A 19,431-nucleotide genomic window follows, 5' to 3' on the forward strand; every position below is an offset into this window, starting at 1 on the left:
CTTCACCACGCTGGTCAATGTGTACTGACCATACTTCACCACTCTGGTAAATGTGTACTGACCATACTTCACCACCCTGGTCAATGCGACCTGACCATACTTCACCACGCTGGTCAATGTGTACTGACCATACTTCACCACCCTGGTCAATGTGTACTGACCATACTTCACCACCCTGGTCAATGTGTACTGACCATACTTCACCACTCTGGTCAATGTGTACTGACCATACTTCACCACCCTGGTCAATGTGTACTGACCATACTTCACCACGCTGGTCAATGTGTACTGACCATACTTCACCACGCTGGTCAATGTGTACTGACCATACTTCACCACCCTGGTCAATGTGTACTGACCATACTTCAGCACGCTGGTCGATGTGGACTGACCATACTTCACCACCCTGGTCAATGTGTACTGACCATACTGCACCACGCTGGTCAATGTGTACTGACCATACTTCACCACGCTGGTCAATGTGACCTGACCATACTTTACCACCCTGGTCAATGTGTACTGACCATACTTCACCACGCTGGTCAATGTGACCTGACCATACTTCACCACGCTGTTCAATGTGTACTGACCATACTTCACCACGCTGGTCAATGTGTACTGACCATACTTCACCACCCTGGTCAATGTGTACTGACCATACTTCACCACGCTGGTCAATGTGTACTGACCATACTTCACCACCCTGGTCAATGTGTACTGACCATACTTCACACCGCTGGTCAATGTGGACTGACCATACTTCACCACCCTGGTCAATGTGTACTGACCATACTTCACCACGCTGGTCAATGCGACCTGACCATACTTCACCACGCTGGTCAATGCGGACTGACCATACTTCACCACGCTGGTCAATGTGTACTGACCATACTTCACCACTCTGGTCAATGTGTACTGACCATACTTCACCATGCTGGTCAATGTAGACTGACCATACTTCACCACGCTGGTCAATGTGTACTGACCATACTTCACCACCCTGGTCAATGTGTACTGACCATACTTGACCACCCTGGTCAATGTGTACTGACCATACTTCACCACGCTGGTCAATGTTTACTGACCACACTTCACCACGCTGGTCAATGTGTACTGACCATACTTCACCACGCTGGTCAATGTGTACTGACCATACTTCACCACGCTGGTCAATGTGTACTGACCATACTTCACCACCCTGGTCAATGTGTACTGACCATACTTCACCACGCTGGTCAATGTGTACTGACCATACTTCACCACGCTGGTCAATGTGTACTGACCATACTTCACCACGCTGGTCAATGTGTACTGACCATACTTCACCTCTCTGGTCAATGTGTACTGACCATACTTCACCACTCTGGTCAATGTGTAGTGACCATACTTCACCACCCTGGTCAATGTGTACTGACCATACTTCACAACGCTGGTCAATGTGACCTGACCATACTTCACCACCCTGGTCAATGTGACCTGACCATACTTCACCACGCTGGTCAATGTGTACTGACCATACTTCACCACGCTGGTCAATGTGTACTGACCATACTTCACCACGCTGGTCAATGTGTACTGACCATACTTCACCACGCTGGTCAATGTGTACTGACCATACTTCACCACCCTGGTCAATGTGTACTGACCATACTTCACCACGCTGGTCAATGTGTACTGACCATACTTCACCACGCTGGTCAATGTGTACTGACCATACTTCACCACGCTGGTCAATGTGTACTGACCATACTTCACCTCTCTGGTCAATGTGTACTGACCATACTTCACCACTCTGGTCAATGTGTACTGACCATACTTCACCACCCTGGTCAATGTGTACTGACCATACTTCACAACGCTGGTCAATGTGACCTGACCATACTTCACCACCCTGGTCAATGTGACCTGACCATACTTCACCACGCTGGTCAATGTGACCTGACCATACTTCACCACCCTGGTCAATGTGACCTGACCATACTTCACCACCCTGGTCAATGTGTACTGACCATACTTCACCACTCTGGTCAATGTGGAATGACCATACTTCACCACTCTGGTAAATGTGTACTGACCATACTTCACCACCCTGGTCAATGTGACCTGATCATACTTCACCACCCTGGTCAATGTGACCTGACCATACTTCACCACCCTGGTCAATGTGACCTGACCATACTTCACCACCCTGGTCAATGTGTACTGACCATACTTCACCACTCTGGTCAATGTGGAATGACCATACTTCACCACTCTGGTAAATGTGTACTGACCATACTTCACCACCCTGGTCAATGTGTACTGACCATACTTCACCACTCTGGTCAATGTGTACTGACCATACTTCACCACTCTGGTCAATGTGTACTGACCATACTTCACCACCCTGGTCAATGTGGACTGACCATACTTCACCACTCTGGTCAATGTGTACTGACCATACTTCACCACCCTGGTCAATGTGACCTGACCATACTTCACCACCCTGGTCAATGCGACCTGACCATACTTCACCACGCTGGTCAATGCGTGCTAACCATTGTGCCACCGCTCCCCCCCGTCGCCCTAAACGTGCTCAACCTGCGCAAATATTAAACGCCGTGTATATTACGATGATAAAATAAACATTAGGCGAGTAATTTAAGAGTTGTGTTTAATTAAAAGTTTACCTCACGCGAGCCCCCAGCGCAGCCGTTTCCACTTTTTCCGCCAAAAACAAACCGTCACCAAAACCAACACCGCAAACTCTTCACGTTCCCACTTGGACGGCTAGCTTCAGCTTAATTATTAATTATCTATCACTCGTGACTCACTCTCTCTCTATACACACGCGTGTGTACATTTACACGATGAGGAGATTATTTACTTTGTTAAAACAACCTCGCGGTGGCCTTCAGGGACTGAGAGGCGCTGCCGAGGGCGCGAGGGGGGGGGCAGCCGGGGCCACGTGACCCGGAGTCAATAAAAGCGCGGGAAATTTGAAAAACCTCGCCTGGTCTACAGGAGGTCGTAGTTCATAGTTTAATTTACTTGGTATAGCCCTGTGAGCCATTCGGCTCTTGAATCGGGTGCAACCACAACAAACAAAAAAACATGAACAAGAAAACATCTTAAAGTGATTATGTGACTGTGCAAACAGAAAATCCAGGGAAAAAAACATAAAAAATATTCCTGAAATAGCACCGTACACCAACGCTGTGTGCAAAAAATCCCAGTGGGATGCAAGTCAAAATAACAACAACAACAACCACAGGACAACTAAGATTAAGGATATCAGTCTAATTCCGTACTACAATAAACAAAAACATGGCCAAAACAAAAAAACTTTTCGAAATCACCAAAATAAAAGCCATACATGCAATGTAACAGTGATCATAGGGACTGTGACCGAATTTTTAACAATAAACTACATAAATAAATTATAACACCAAAATCTAGAGCCATATTTTAGGCCACTGAATAGCAGTGGCAGCTAGGGGTGTACAACTCCTCTAGAGCAGTTTTGATCTCATAGGTAGTGATTCAAGTTGCAGTTTATTGGCAATAGCATTCCAAACCCTGGGGGCATCAATAGCAAAGGCCCTTCCTCCGGTTTTTGTACGGCAATAGGGAATGTGAAGCTGGTAAATGAGCGACGACCTGAGGTCAAATTTGTTCTTTGAAACAGAGAGGAGATCCAGTAGGTAGTCTGCAGATTTTTTTGTAAGTACATCGTGAATAAATAAGATCTGGTGCACAAGCTGTCAAACATTAAGAGATGTTAAGTTTGACCCAATGTAGAGATCACAGTGGTGAGTCCTATATGGGCAGTTCAATGTAAATCTTAAGGCCGAGTGATAGATGGAATCAAGCTTCTTCAGTACAGTACTTGGGGCTGATTTATACACGATGTCACAGTAGTCAAGTAGAGGCAGTATGGTAGCTTTTATCAATTCCAAACGGAACATTGGGGGGAAGCAGTGCTTGTGTCGATACAGAAAACCAATTTTTACTTGTGTCTTTTTACCAATATAATCAATGTGATCTTCAAAACTAAGTTTTGAATCCAGGATGACCCCAAGATACTTATAGATATTAACATGCTCTATTTGATAATTATTCAAGGAATGTAATTGGGGAAAAATAACTTCCTGCTTTAGTCCCGGAGAGAAGCATAGCACCTTGGTTTTGGAGGTATTCAGGACTAGTTTAAGAGAAACTAGCTGATGTTGTAGTTTGTTGAAATCACCCTGGAGCTTAGCAATCACGTCATCCGGAGAGCGGCCAGCAGTAATCAGTATCGTGTCATCTGCAAAAAGATTTACCCTGGAATTATCCAGTTCAGTGGCCAAGTCATTGACATACATACATACACACACAGATACACACACAGATACACACACACAGAGACACAGATACACACATACACACACATACACACAGATACACACACTATTACACTATTCAACTACAGACGAGAGACCTTCTGCAGTGATCTGTCAGTGCAGGAGCGGAGCTGCTGTGAGGCGAGGCGCTTGGAGCTCTCTGATTGGTCCAAGCGGCGACTTGGAGCCAATCAGATTTGGTTCCTCCCTAGCCACGTGACGCGGGATTTTTTTTTCCCGCCAAATTTTTGAGGCTCCTCCTCGGCCAGGCGCCATTTTGAGAGTCGTGAGGTGCGGATTTGAATTTTTTTTTATTTCGGAGCAGAAATTAACGACGATGACGACCCCCCAGGGGTGCGAGATCGCCTCTCGTGAGGGAAAACGTGAGGTAAAAAGTGGCCTCAAATGTCCAGCCCGTGATTCGCAGATAGTTTAAATATGCACTGTTGAATTTATGGGCAGTGTTGGGTCTATGGGGCGGTGCTGAATCTATGGGGCAGTGTTGAGTCTATGGGCAGTGCTGAGTTTTTGGGGCAGTGCTGAGTCTATGGGGCAGTGTTGAGTCTATGGTGCAGTGCTGAGTCTATGGGACAGTGCTGAGTCTATGGGGCAGTGTTGAGTTTATGGGGCAGTGCTGAGTCTATGGGGCAGTGTTGAGTCTATGGGGCAGTGCTGAGTCTATGGGGCAGTGCTGAGTCTATGGGGCAGTGCTGAGTCTATGGTGTAGTGTTGAGTCTATGGGACAGTGCTGAGTCTATGGGACAGTGCTGAGTCTATGGGGCAGTGCTGAGTCTATGGGGCAGTGTTGTGTCTATGAGACAGTGCTGAGTCTATGGGGCGGTGCTGAGTCTATGGGACAGTGCTGAGTCTATGGTGCAGTGTTGAGTCTATGGTGCAGTGTTGAGTCTATGGGACAGTGCTGAGTCTATGGGGCAGTGCTGAGTCTATGGGGCAGTGCTGAGTCTATGGGGCAGTGCTGAGTCTATGGGGCAGTGTTGAGTTTATGGGGCAGTGCTGAGTCTATGGGGCAGTGCTGAGTCTATGGGACAGTGCTGAGTCTATGGGCAGTGCTGAGTCTATGGGGCAGTGCTGAGTCTATGGGACAGTGCTGAGTCTATGGGGCAGTGCTGAGTCTATGGGGCAGTGTTGAGTCTATGGGGCAGGGCTGAGTCTATGAGACAGTGCTGAGTCTATGGACAGTGCTGAGTCTATGGGGCAGTGCTGAGTCTATGGGACAGTGCTGAGTCTATGGGGCAGTGCTGAGTCTATGGGGCAGTGCTGAGTCTATGGGGCAGTGCTGAGTCTATGGGGCAGTGCTGAGTCTATGGGGCAGTGTTGAGTCTATGGCCATTGACAAAATACAAACGATTCAATTTGTGAATAATAATGTAGCCTGGTTATTAAGTATGGTGAGTGTACTGACAGTCTATAATGTAGACTGTAGTAATGGTTATTAAGCTGGGTGAGTGTACTGACAGTCTATAATGTAGACTGTAGTAATGGTTATTAAGTATGCTGAGTGTACTGACAGTCTATAATGTAGACTGTAGCCTGGTTATTAAGTATGGTGAGTGTACTGACAGTCTATAATGTAGACTGTAGTAATGGTTATTAAGTACGGTGAGTGTACTGACAGTCTATAATGTAGACTGTAGTAATGGTTATTAAGTATGGTGAGTGTACTGACAGTCTATAATGTAGACTGTAGTAATGGTTATTAAGTATGGTGAGTGTACTGACAGTCTATAATGTAGACTGTAGTAATGGTTATTAAGTATGGTGAGTGTACTGACAGTCTATAATGTAGATTGTAGTAATGGTTAAGTATGGTGAGTGTACTGACAGTCTATAATGTAGACTGTAGTAATGATTATTTAGTATGGCGAGTGTACTGACAGTCTATAATGTAGACTGTAGCCTGGTTATTAAGTGTGGTGAGTGTACTGACAGTCTATAATGTAGACTGTAGTAATGGTTATTAAGCTGAGTGAGTGTACTGACAGTCTATAATGTAGACTGTAGTAATGGTTATTAAGTATGGTGAGTGTACTGACAGTCTATAATGTAGACTGTAGTAATGGTTATTAAGTATGGTGAGTGTACTGACAGTCTATAATGTAGACTGTAGTAATGGTTAAGTATGGTGAGTGTACTGACAGTCTATAATGTAGACTGTAGTAATGGTTATTAAGTATGGTGAGTGTACTGACAGTCTATAATGTAGACTGTAGCCTGGTTATTAAGTATGGTGAGTGTACTGACAGTCTATAATGTAGACTGTAGCCTGGTTATTAAGCTGAGTGAGTGTACTGACAGTCTATAATGTAGACTGTAGTAATGGTTATTAAGTATGGTGAGTGTACTGACAGTCTATAATGTAGACTGTAGTAATGGTTAAGTATGGTGAGTGTACTGACAGTCTATAATGTAGACTGTAGTAATGGTTATTAAGTATGGTGAGTGTACTGACAGTCTATAATGTAGACTGTAGTAATGGTTAAGTATGGTGAGTGTACTGACAGTCTATAATGTAGACTGTAGTAATGGTTATTAAGTATGGTGAGTGTACTGACAGTCTATAATGTAGACTGTAGCCTGGTTATTAAGTATGGTGAGTGTACTGACAGTCTATAATGTAGACTGTAGTAATGGTTAAGTATGGTGAGTGTACTGGCAGTCTATAATGTAGACTGTAGTAATGGTTATTAAGTATGGTGAGTGTACTGACAGTCTATAATGTAGACTGTAGTAATGGTTATTAAGTATGGTGAGTGTACTGACAGTCTATAATGTAGACTGTAGTAATGGTTAAGTATGGTGAGTGTACTGACAGTCTATAATGTAGACTGTAGTAATGGTTATTAAGTATGGTGAGTGTACTGACAGTCTATAATGTAGACTGTAGCCTGGTTATTAAGTATGGTGAGTGTACTGACAGTCTATAATGTAGACTGTAGTAATGGTTATTAAGTATGGTGAGTGTACTGACAGTCTATAATGTAGACTGTAGTAATGGTTATTAAGTATGGTGAGTGTACTGACAGTCTATAATGTAGACTGTAGTAATGGTTATTAAGTATGGTGAGTGTACTGACAGTCTATAATGTAGACTGTAGTAATGGTTAAGTATGGTGAGTGTACTGACAGTCTATAATGTAGACTGTAGTAATGGTTATTAAGTATGGTGAGTGTACTGACAGTCTATAATGTAGACTGTAGCCTGGTTATTAAGTATGGTGAGTGTACTGACAGTCTATAATGTAGACTGTAGCCTGGTTATTAAGTATGGTGAGTGTACTGACAGTCTATAATGTAGACTGTAGTAATGGTTATTAAGTATAGTGAGTGTACTGACAGTCTATAATGTAGACTGTAGCCTGGTTATTAAGTATGGTGAGTGTACTGACAGTCTATAATGTAGACTGTAGCCTGGTTATTAAGCTGAGTGAGTGTACTGACAGTCTATAATGTAGACTGTAGTAATGGTTATTAAGTATGGTGAGTGTACTGACAGTCTATAATGTAGACTGTAGTAATGGTTAAGTATGGTGAGTGTACTGACAGTCTATAATGTAGACTGTAGTAATGATTATTTAGTATGGCGAGTGTACAGACAGTCTATAATGTAGACTGTAGTAATGGTTATTAAGTATGGTGAGTTTACTGGCAGTCTATAATGTAGACTGTAGCCTGGTTATTAAGTATGGTGAGTGTACTGACAGTCTATAATGTAGACTGTAGTAATGGTTATTAAGTATGGTGAGTGTACTGACAGTCTATAATGTAGACTGTAGCCTGGTTATTAAGTATGGTGAGTGTACTGACAGTCTATAATGTAGACTGTAGCCTGGTTATTAAGTATGGTGAGTGTACTGACAGTCTATAATGTAGACTGTGGTAATGGTTATTAAGTATGGTGAGTGTACTGACAGTCTATAATGTAGACTGTAGTAATGGTTATTAAGCTGAGTGAGTGTACTGACAGTCTATAATGTAGACTGTAGTAATGGTTATTAAGTATGGTGAGTGTACTGACAGTCTATAATGTAGACTGTAGTAATGGTTATTAAGCTGAGTGAGTGTACTGACAGTCTATAATGTAGACTGTAGTAATGGTTATTAAGTATGGTGAGTGTACTGACAGTCTATAATGTAGACTGTAGTAATGGTTATTAAGCTGAGTGAGTGTACTGACAGTCTATAATGTAGACTGTAGTAATGGTTATTAAGTATGGTGAGTGTACTGGCAGTCTATAATGTAGACTGTAGCCTGGTTATTAAGCTGAGTGAGTGTACTGACAGTCTATAATGTAGACTGTAGCGGTACGTAGCTAATCGTGCTAATTGTGTTCTGGTTGCATTTTGCACAATTATAATCGTACAATATGGCACCAATCTTTAGCACGAATGTTCAGTTTTATCCTGAACATTCATCTCTGACACTTTCAGTGAATACCTGAAATGATTTCCATGAGAATGTCAATCTCTTGACGCGTAAGGGGAAAATATCCCGGTGGGTTATGACCACGCGATGCCTCGCATTCACCAAGACAATGCAGTGAATGTGACCATAACGTACTCTTTGGCTTTTTTGGTGAAGTCACATAACGGCCAGCATGTTTTTTTCCCCTCCAAATGTTATTGTAATCTGTGCACATGACCTGATGAAACGAATAACCTTTTTTTTTAATAACCCACGTGACAGATCTAACTCATCTCTCTTCTTAAACTATAAACTAGTTTTTCTATTTTATTGTACAGCGTTGCCCGTCCGGCACCACAAGGAGGTAGGGGGTTGTTTTGCCGGACACCACCACCATTACCACCACTACTACCACCAACACTACCACCACCACTAGCATCATCACCACCACCACCACTTCCACCATTACCACCACTACCATACACTACCAACACTACCACCACCATTACCACCACCATTACCACCACTACCATACACTGCCATCACTACCACCACTACTACTATACACTACCATCACCATTACACCACCACTACTACCACCACCACTAGCACCATCACCACCATTACCACCACTACCATACACTGCCATCACTACCACCACCACTACTACTATACACTACCATCACTACCACCACCATTACCAACATCACTACAATCACTACCACCACCGCTACCACCAATACCACTACCGGGACGTTTGCGTGCTGAATGCTGGAATCTGATCCCGCGTCTCCTCCCTCTCCTCCGGCCCTCCCCCCTCACCAGCGGCCTCCCAGACGGCCTCCCCCAACCCGGGCCCCGACCCCGACCACGACCACGGCCACGGCCGCCCCCTCCTCGAGGGCTTGCTCCGCGGACGCCGGAGGAGAAGGAGCCGAGTCCCACGCGGCGCCCTCCAAGGTCGCTCGCCCGCTCAACGCCGGCGGCGGCGGCGATGACAACGCCGGGGGGCCGGGGCTCGCGCCGGGGCCTCCCCGCCGCGGCCGTCGTCTTCGTCGCCCCGTGACGTTCCGGGCTCTCGAGGGGGGGGGGCGGTGTCGCCGGGAGACTCCGGCGACGGCGCCCCCCCAGGAGAGCTCCCGCGGCAGCGGCGGCGGCGCCCGGCCGACGCCGCCGCCGGGAATCGGCCCGAAGGTCGCCCCGGAGCGTGGAGACGGCGGCGGAGAGTCGGGGCCGGCGCTCGGCGCCGACGAGGCGGCGGGCGCGGCGGAGGCGGATGCGGAGGAGGCGGAGAGACGCAGGGAGGCCGCGGTTGGACCGCGTGCGGTGCGGAAGAGACACTTCGACTTTTGGTGGCAGGGCATGGGCAGGAGGGGGAGCAGCAGGAGGGGCGGAGGAGGAGGAGGAGCGAGAGGAGGAGGAGGGGAAGAGGAGGCCGAGGCGGCGATGAAGGCGGAGGAGGAAGAGGAGGAGGAGGTTTTGGCCGGGCGGTCGCCGCTAAGCAAGCGGCGGGAGGCGGCGGCGGCGGATTGCCCGGCGGGACCGAATCCCGATCCCTGCCCGGGCTCCTCTACCTGCCGCGCTCCTCCGTCTCCTCCGCCTCCTCCGCCGCCGCTGGCGGCGGAGGAGACGGAGGAGACGGCCCCGCGTGGGGCGACGTTCCACTTCTGCTCGCTGATGCCGCGGCCGCTGGCTGAGCCGCCACCACCGCCCACCGGGAGGCGCCGGGGTTGCGCTCTGGAGAAGCAGCGGCAGCGACGGAGACAAATTCAGCAACAATACCGGCAGCAGAGAGCGTCGTCATCGTCGTCCAGCTGTTGGTCGTTCTCGGACGCATCGTCGTCATCGTCTTCATCGCCGGAGGAGGTGGTGGAGGGTGACGAGGCGAAGGAGCGGAGGGGCGAGGAGGAGGAGGGGGAGGTGGTGGAGGTTGACGAGGTGAAGGAGCGGAGGGGCAAGGAGGAGGAGGAGGAGGGGGAGGTGGTGGTGGAGGGTGACGAGGTGAAGGAGCGGAGGGAAGAGGAGGAGGTGGTGGAGGGTGACGAGGTGAAGGAGCGGAGGGGCGAGGACGAGGAGGTGGTGGAGGGTGACGAGGTGAAGGAGCGGAGGGGCGAGGAGGAGGAGGTGGTGGAGTCTACGGGGGGCGTCCGCAGGCTGCTGCTGAAGTTTCGCGCCAGCCGCCTGCAGCCGAGCGTCGACAGAGCACGAGACGATGGGGAGGTGGCGGACAACGAGGAGGAGGAGAACGAGGAGGAGGAGGAGAGGAAGACGAGGAGGAGGAAGAAGAAGAGGACGAGGAGGGGACTACGGAGATCACGCAGTGCAGTCGATGATGGCGACTACAAGTTGGGCGACGAGGTGGAGGAGGAGGAGGAGGAGGCGGAGGAGGAGGAGGAGAGGGTGGCGAGTCTCAAGAGGGTGGAGGAGTGCCGGATTCTCAAGCAGATAGACGACATCATGGCTGAGATACCCCAGCTGGAGGGGAGATGCAGGGTGAGGAGGAGGAGATGAGGTGTAGGGTGGTGAGGAGGGGCTGGGTGGTGAGGTGTAGGGTGGTGAGGAGGGGCTGGGTGGTGAGATGTAGGGTGGTGAGGAGGGGCTGGGTGGTGAGGTGTAGGGTGGTGAGGAGGGGCTGGGTGGTGAGGTGTAGGGTGGTGAGGAGGGGCTGGGTGGTGAGGTGTAGGGTGATGAGGAGGGGCTGGGTGGTGAGTTGTAGGGTGGAGAGGAGGAGGGTGAGGAGACTACCGGGCAGCGGGTGAGGGCGTTGGGAGTGGCTCACTCAGTCACTCACTCACTCAGTCACTCACTCAGACACTCACTCAGTCACTCACTCAGTCACTCACTCAGACACTCACTCAGACACTCACTCACTCACTCAGACACTTACTTAGACACTCACTCAGTCACTCACTCAGTCACTCACTCAGACACTTACTCAGACACTCAGACAGTCACTCACTCAGTCACTCACTCAGACACTCACTCAGTCACTCACTCAGACACTCAGTCACTCAGACACGTACTCAGACACTCAATCACTCACTCAGACAGTCACTCAGTCACTCACTCAGACAATCAGTCACTCAGACACACACTGACACACTGACACACACACACTGACACATACACTAACACACACACACTCAGACACACACTGACACACACACACTGACAAAGCAAAAAACAAAGATCCCCCGTATAGCCTTAACAGACTGTAGGGGCAAGTGCTGTTAGCGAGCACCTACACACACTGACACACACACTGACACACACACTGACACACACACACTCACACACACACACTGACACACACACTGACACACACACACCATGATACACACACTGACTGGAGGAGGTGGAGCGTGGTCAACACATCTATGCCTGAAACATTTTAGAAAGAAGCAGAGAATAGGGAACAACCCACCTGTTGTCCATTTCGATTTCCGTGTTGCCTCTAATCTTCAGTCTTGCTGTGTATCCACCGTCTGCTGGAGCTCACCTTCTATAGCGAGGATATCCATCATCTCCAGTTTGTGTGTCTTTAATAAATTGTCTCGGATATTTCTTGCTGCTATGTCCTTCATACATGCTGCTGCATTGACATTAAGGTTTCCGCATGGTCCATGAATCATATTTGCGGTCACTACTGCAAACAGATTTTGGGTCTTCCTCTGGATTTGGAAACTCGGCAGATATAACATCGATTTGGATTGGATGATTTTATTCTTTCAGCCAGATTAAAATATGAGCGTGGGGAAGTCATCTACATCATTAGACCACCTTTGGCGGTACCAAAATATAATAATAGGGGTTTTTTCCCCTTTTTCTGGCAACAAAACTGAAACCTTTTTACAAGGATTCATGTTACTGCATTAACCACAATACCTGCAGTCAAAATGCAAACAAAACACACGCACTATGATAATATGTGGCATTGTCCTTGAAACCGATTGGTCCACACCAAGGGACGGCTTTCTTGAGAGCCTCGACCCAATTGATGCTCGAGCAGAGGACGCTAAAGGTTTCAGTTTTGTTGCCAGAAAAAATGGGGAAACCCCTATGATGTGGAAGTCCTCGCTTCTGCCACTCAGTTGAGTACATCCAGCATCTTGTTTCTCCAAAAAACACGACTCTCAGTGAATGCTCTCGATGAATTTAACTTGCTTTTGTCTGAACACCCTGGCTGTGAAGTCGTATCGACGGCTGGGTGTCTGGCCGAATGAAAGTTGTTATTATTTTTGTTTTATCTCAGGCCAAGTCGGATTACATGTAAAGGTAATAAATAAGTCGGGGACATCCATACGCTCTAACGTATGACATGGCACCTTGAGCATATTCGTGTATGCGTCTAGGGATTCCTGTGATCGTAGCAGACGCCTGGATGCTACAAGAGGGGGGGGTGGATGATGTAGCGCCATTGTTGGGCTGTATGCGTATTACCACGGGAGCTGACCTGTAATAGCGGACATGCGTCAACAGGGGGTGGTGTACAGACCAGGTGGGACGAACAGGGCCCCCAGACCCCAGCTGGGGGGGAGGGGGGGCTGGGGGATGTTCCAGGGCCCCCTAGAGAGTTCCAGAAGGCTTGGCCAGGGGCAGAGAGACCCTGGAATGGGGAAAAAAGCCGGACCCCTGAACGGGTTTGGCGGTCCTCGTCCACCTGAAGCTCTGAAGAAGTCTCTGAGCGCTACCCTGAAGACCCTGAAGACCCTGAAGCGAAGAGCCCAGTGACTCTGGCTAGGGTCGGGTTCAGACATAACCAGTGTAGGGTTAGCGCTAGAACCAGAGTAAGGGCACCGTAGTGTGGAGGGACTGCCTCCTGAGGTTATCGGCTGTGAGGGGTCGTCACCCCTCTGTGTTGTGGTTCCCTTGTTGAATAAACGTGTTGCCTCCAGCGAACCGTCTCGCCTCGTCTTGGGCCCACTGCACGTGTAACCTGTGGTAATGAAACCTCTTGTCGCAAAAAAATTAGCGGCGTGCGAAAGTGAAAGATGTTAACAAAGTAAAAATAAATTTTTATTTAAAGCTTTCGTGACTGCGAGGAATTAATATTCTTGGTTCTTTCGGTAAAGTCACCACCACGTAGAAGGGAAACAATAAAATAATACAAATATAAAACAAAATTCTCACGACGTTTCGACTGCAACACGAGCAATCATCATCAGGTGTGAAAACCACAGCAAGAAATTTTGAAAAAAGTGGCGGGTTTTTTTAACGTTAGCACCACGGAGAGCGATTTGACAGTCATTCAGATGGACGAGCCCATCTATGTTCGGGATAGAGGGGGGAGACGAAAATAATGGAATGCGGTCGGAAAGCCACCATAAGTGTGAACAATCATTTAAGACCTGAAATGGTTTATCAAATCCTTCCAATGATTGCTAAGCCAGAATTCCTTCCTCTCGGCTGAAATTGTCTGTGTATATGTGGATAGCCTCATGAACGAATCTTTCATGGTAGCCAGATGGATTGCAAAGAACCTCCGTCTTGGAGAAGTCAATGTCATGTGAGCCTACTGAATTATAACAGTGATCTGCCACGGCCGAGGTGTTGGTCCTACCGTGTTTTAGGTCTGCATTCTGTTCACGAATGAGGTCCGAGACATGTCGTATGGTTTCTCCAATGTAACTACTACCACAGAGGCAACTTAGTTTATAGACACCAGGGTACTGTATGTCCGGAATCACATCTATTACAGACGGAGCCAGATCACGGATTTTATGTAATGTGTTGAATCGGACCTGGATCTTGTGTTTATTCAAGATTTTGGAGATCTTTTTTGTGATCCCCGCAATGTAGGGCAAAGTGATGGTTTTGAAAGGCTCCTCAAGAGGGTCCTTCTTCATGGTTGGAGTGATAGCTTTGCGGATTGTAGTCGGAGTAACCATTAGCCTTAAGAGCATGGTGTACGTGCTTGAGTTCACTGGCTATGTGTTCCTGGTCGGATATCTATTGGGCTCTATGGTGCAGAGTCTTGACGAGGGAATTCTTCTGGGATGGATGGTGGTGGGAATCCAGTTTCAGGTAAGCATCCGTATGGGTAGCTTTCCCGTAGACAGAGTGGCTCATTGAACCATCAATTTTTTTACACCAATTCCACTTTACAGTAAAATTGTAGACACGGCACAATATATATTTCTGAATCTTTATTTTTACCAACATTTTAAAAAATATTCTCCCTTAAGGCAAAATTCTGAAATGTTGGATTTTTTACAAAGCCTTGTGAATTCACCTTGTATCTGAACATGTTCAATTTGTGCAAATAATTTTTTCAAACGTAGAAATTAAAAAGACTGCTTACAAATATCAGCTCTATGTTTTCAAGTAAATACATTTTTGGTAGTGAATAAATTATAGTCTAAATAAGCTACACATGACGAATTGTAGGCAATTATAGTTATAATCAAAGACATTTTTAAACAATCACGTGGTCCCTGTAGTCGCCGTTAGAAACACAATCTGCTTGAAACAGTTTATCAACATATGAATACATTGATTCGAATAAGCAGAGTTAATTTCTTATTTATGGCATGCCAGTTACGTGTCAGTTTTCGATATCAACATCACCTTATAAAAGAATAACATTTAAAATACGCACAGACAAGTATTCATTCGTAATTATTGACAGGCATATTAACAAAATTGATTTACTGCAGTGAAATATACTGCATCAGCTTACATCGTATTAACAAGAAGCTATTTTAAAAATACGCACCGCCTGCTTAAGTGTATGTACAACGTACTATTGTAGTGTCATTCAAAACGAGTAGGCCATTGCATGCTGGCATCTGGGTCAAAATGTAGCAAATTCTAAACATTAGCTACAAATAATAGATCACGGAGTTTAGATCGCAACTCAAGCAATCGTCATCAGGTGGGACAACCACAGCAGCAAGAAGACAAAACTGCTGAAGTAGGCGCCTACTACTTCAGCGTCTTCTTCTTGCTGTGGTTGTCCCACCTGATGACGATTGCTTGTGTTGTGATCTAAACGCCGTGATGTTATGTTTCTACCCACGTGGTGACTTTACCGAAATAACTCAAGAGTGTGGATTCCTGCAGTCACAAAAGCTTCGAATCAAGATTGCCTACAAACTACACAACTGGGATGACGCATCAATCATCACCCCCAACTGACAGGCTCTTGTCCACATGCAGACTGGTGCAGGGCCACCACCCTGTGCCACACAGGGGCAGCTGATATTTGGGGATGCTCTTCGAGTGTTTCAGACGAGGTACGACACAAAACTCCGAGTTGCCGAGGCGATAAAGCAAGCACCGTGTAAATGCAATTATAACATAGTGAATGCTGGGGGGCGTATTGTCTCTCGCTCCTGGTTAAAGATCTACCCAACCCACAGGCCCACAAAGGCTGGCCGCCCTTACTCTGCAGGTTGAACTAGGAACTGAGTGTCCAACTTCACGTTCTTGTCATTAAAGGCCTGTGACAAAGGTGCATCTATTGGAGCGACATCATCTCAAGCTTACACATCTACCGGGTCTCCACTTGACTTTGTATTGTCTCAGAGGAAGTCCACCCACACCTCCACTTTCACAAACTGCTGGGAGTTGCCTCATTCTGCCTCACAGTCAGAATTCTCCTCCTGCTTCACGATGTGAAGGTCCCATTTTGGAGTTGAATCTTCACCTTCACATTTTACCATCACGTCTTCGCTCTTCACCATCACCTCTTCACATTTCACCATCACCTCTTCACATTTCACCCTGATACCTTTAAAAGTGTCCAAGCTGGGATTTTCCTCCGGTTCTTGTATCATGCACATTCATCATGAGGGATGATGAATGTGCAAATGCCTTCCCGCACACACTGCACTTGAAGGGTTTCTCTCCCGTGTGTGTACTCTGGTGTGTTTTAAGAGCAGATGAATCTGAAAATGTCTTCCCACACACACCGCACTTGAAGGGTTTCTCTCCCGTGTGTGTTCTCTGGTGTGTTTTAAGAGCAGATGACTGTGAAAATGCCTTCCCACACACTGCACCTGAAGGGTTTCTCTCCCGTGTGTGTTCTCTGGTGTTTTTTAAGAGTAGATGAATCTGAAAATGTCTTCCCACACACACTGCACCTGAAGGGTTTCTCTCCCGTGTGTGTTCTCTGGTGTGTTTTAAGAGCAGATGACTCTGAAAATGTCTTCGAACAAACACTGCACTTGAAGGGTTTCTCTCCCGTGTGTGTTCTCTGGTGTTTTTTAAGAGTAGATGACTCTGAAAATGTCTTCGAACAAACACTGCACTTGAAGGGTTTCTCTCCCGTGTGTGTTCTCTGGTGTTTTTTAAGAGTAGATGAATCTGAAAATGCCTTTCCACACACAGTGCACTTGAAGGGTTTCTCTCCTGTGTGTGTTCTCTGGTGTGTTTTAAGAGCAAATGACTCTGAAAATGCCTTCCCACACACACTGCACTTGAAGGGTTTCTCTCCCGTGTGTGTTCTCTGGTGTTTTTTAAGAGTAGATGAATCTGAAAATGCCTTTCCACACACACTGCATTTGAAGGGTTTTTCTCCTGTGTGTGTTCTATGGTGTGTTTTAAGAGTAGATGAATCTGAAAATGTCTTCCCACAAACACTGCACCTGAAGGGTTTCTCTCCCGTGTGTGTTCTCTGGTGTGACTTAAGATTAGATGAATCTGAAAATGTCTTCCCACAAACACTGCACTTGAAGGGTTTCTCTCCCGTGTGTGTTCTCTGGTGTTTTTTAATGAATCTGGAAATGCCTTCCCACACACAGTGCATTTGAAGGGTTTCTCTCCTGTGTGTGTTCTCTGGTGTCTTTTAAGATGAGATGAATCTGAAAATGCCTTTCCACACACACTGCACTTGAAGGGTTTCTCTCCTGTGTGTGTTCTCTGGTGTGTTTTAAGAGCAAATGAATCTGAAAATGTCTTCCCACACACAGTGCATTTGAAGGGTTTCTCTCCCGTGCGTGTTCTCTGGTGTGTTACAAGATTACATGACTGTGTAAACGCCATCCCGCACATCGTGCACCTGAAGGGTTTCTCTCCTGTGTGTGGTTCTAAAAAACTGATGGCCATGCAAATGCCTTGTTACACACAGTACATTTGAAGGGTTTCTCTCCCGTGTGAGTTCTCTGGTGCCGTGTCAGATTTCCAGTGCGATCCGTGCTGTATGCACGCTGGTCGCATTGTTGACTTGTCGTACCGAGCTGCGCTGAGTGCCTTTGCTCCATCAGACCAATTCTGCAGAGGAAGCGTCAGCTGCAGACAGAAAAAAATAATATCCACACCATCTACACGTCAGGCACAGAGGAATGCACACGTGACTTACACGTCTATACTTATTAATATATTCATGACGTAGTGAAAAAGTTTCCCAAATTCATCAGATTTGATGAACGTGCAAACGCCTTCACGCACACACTGCACCTGAAGGGTTTCTCTCCACGGGCTGTTATGTCACACAATGAGAGGGAAAATGTCATTAATATGCCTGGAAGCCTTCATATCTTCAAGATGAATGTTAACTCAAAACTCTAAGCACACAATTTCGGCTGTCTGACTACAAAAGTAATATTTATTAAAGCTAAATTCAGCTGACATAGCAAAGGGTGTTGAAAACAATGCTATTTATGTTATGCAGAAATGCATAAATTAATGTTCAATCGCAACTTAGAGGTGTGAATCCAGGCTCAAATGTCCTTGAATGCTGGGATGAACAGATCCGACTTCAGCTGCATGTGTGTGCTGTGTTCACCTCCTGTTTTCATTCTTATAAAGAGTTCCAGAGGAAAACAAAAGTAAACTATTGTTTTGATATAACCTCCGTGTGCAATAGAGTTAATAGACTTTGCTGCAAACACAAACTTGACACTGTCACACACTGGCATGAGTAAACAGGTGGTGGTGTGACCAGAACCATGCATGGCCACCTTCATCTGCTCAGCATTAATTCTTCCTCACTCCACCAAGTAATGAATCGAGGATCAATCAACACAGCCGAGGCTATCCGTGTCTCTGTCTCTCTCTCCCCGTGGTGAAGGTGTTCCCCTCCACATATTCAGAGTCAACAGCGGCACGCGCTTAGCGTCTTTGACCGATAGATACATTGACGCACGTATTGTTGGTTCTTTCAGCAAAGTCACGTAGATAGAAAATAAAAACAGATTAAATTTAATAAGATAAAGACCACTTGTGTTGCTATCGAAACGTCGTGGTTTTTTTGCTTTAATTTCCATTTTTTATTTTTCATTTAATTTATTATCTGTTATTTTATTTTATTTTCTATCTACGTGACTTTACCGAAAGAACCAAGAATATTAATTCCTGCAGTCACCAAAGTTTTAAGTCAAAACATTCACACACGTTGACAAAGCCTCACCTTGTGTTGTTGTGGGCAGGTCGCTTCTGATAACAAGAGCGGTATAGCAGCTCAAGCGGGCTTGGCCTGCTAACAAAAGAACGAAAATAAAAACTGCGTGAATATTGACAATAAAACAAAGTTACAAAGTGGCGAGCCGGGTGAAGACAAATTAAACTTAAGCGAGATAATTAAAGTGAACGCAATCAGGCGAGGGCAGGAGGCAAGGCCCCGCGTGGCTAGGCCCCGCGTTGTAAAGTTCCAACCTGGACATCGATTCCCATGCTCGCTGCTACTCAACTGACATCCCTACG

The 19,431-nt window shown here is 46.5% G+C and overlaps 1 protein-coding gene across 1 annotated transcript; it reads left to right on the forward strand.

Annotated features, from left to right (window-relative positions):
• Positions 1 to 4,628: 4,628 nt before the first annotated feature.
• On the forward strand, positions 4,629 to 13,151 carry LOC142910753 (uncharacterized). The gene is made up of 3 exons (XM_076060148.1): positions 4,629 to 4,752; positions 9,613 to 10,725; positions 13,140 to 13,151. Exons 1-3 carry the CDS (start codon positions 4,702 to 4,704, stop codon positions 13,149 to 13,151), a joined length of 1,176 nt encoding a protein of 391 aa, XP_075916263.1. The 5' UTR covers positions 4,629 to 4,701.
• The last annotated feature ends 6,280 nt before the right edge of the window (positions 13,152 to 19,431 follow it).

The sequence above is a fragment of the Petromyzon marinus genome, unplaced genomic scaffold, assembly GCF_048934315.1.
Source record: "Petromyzon marinus isolate PM22_M1 ecotype Great Lakes invasive population unplaced genomic scaffold, UKy_Petmar_22M1.pri1.0 PM_G_Scaffold_150, whole genome shotgun sequence".
In the NCBI taxonomy this organism is placed as follows: Eukaryota; Metazoa; Chordata; class Hyperoartia; order Petromyzontiformes; family Petromyzontidae; genus Petromyzon; species Petromyzon marinus.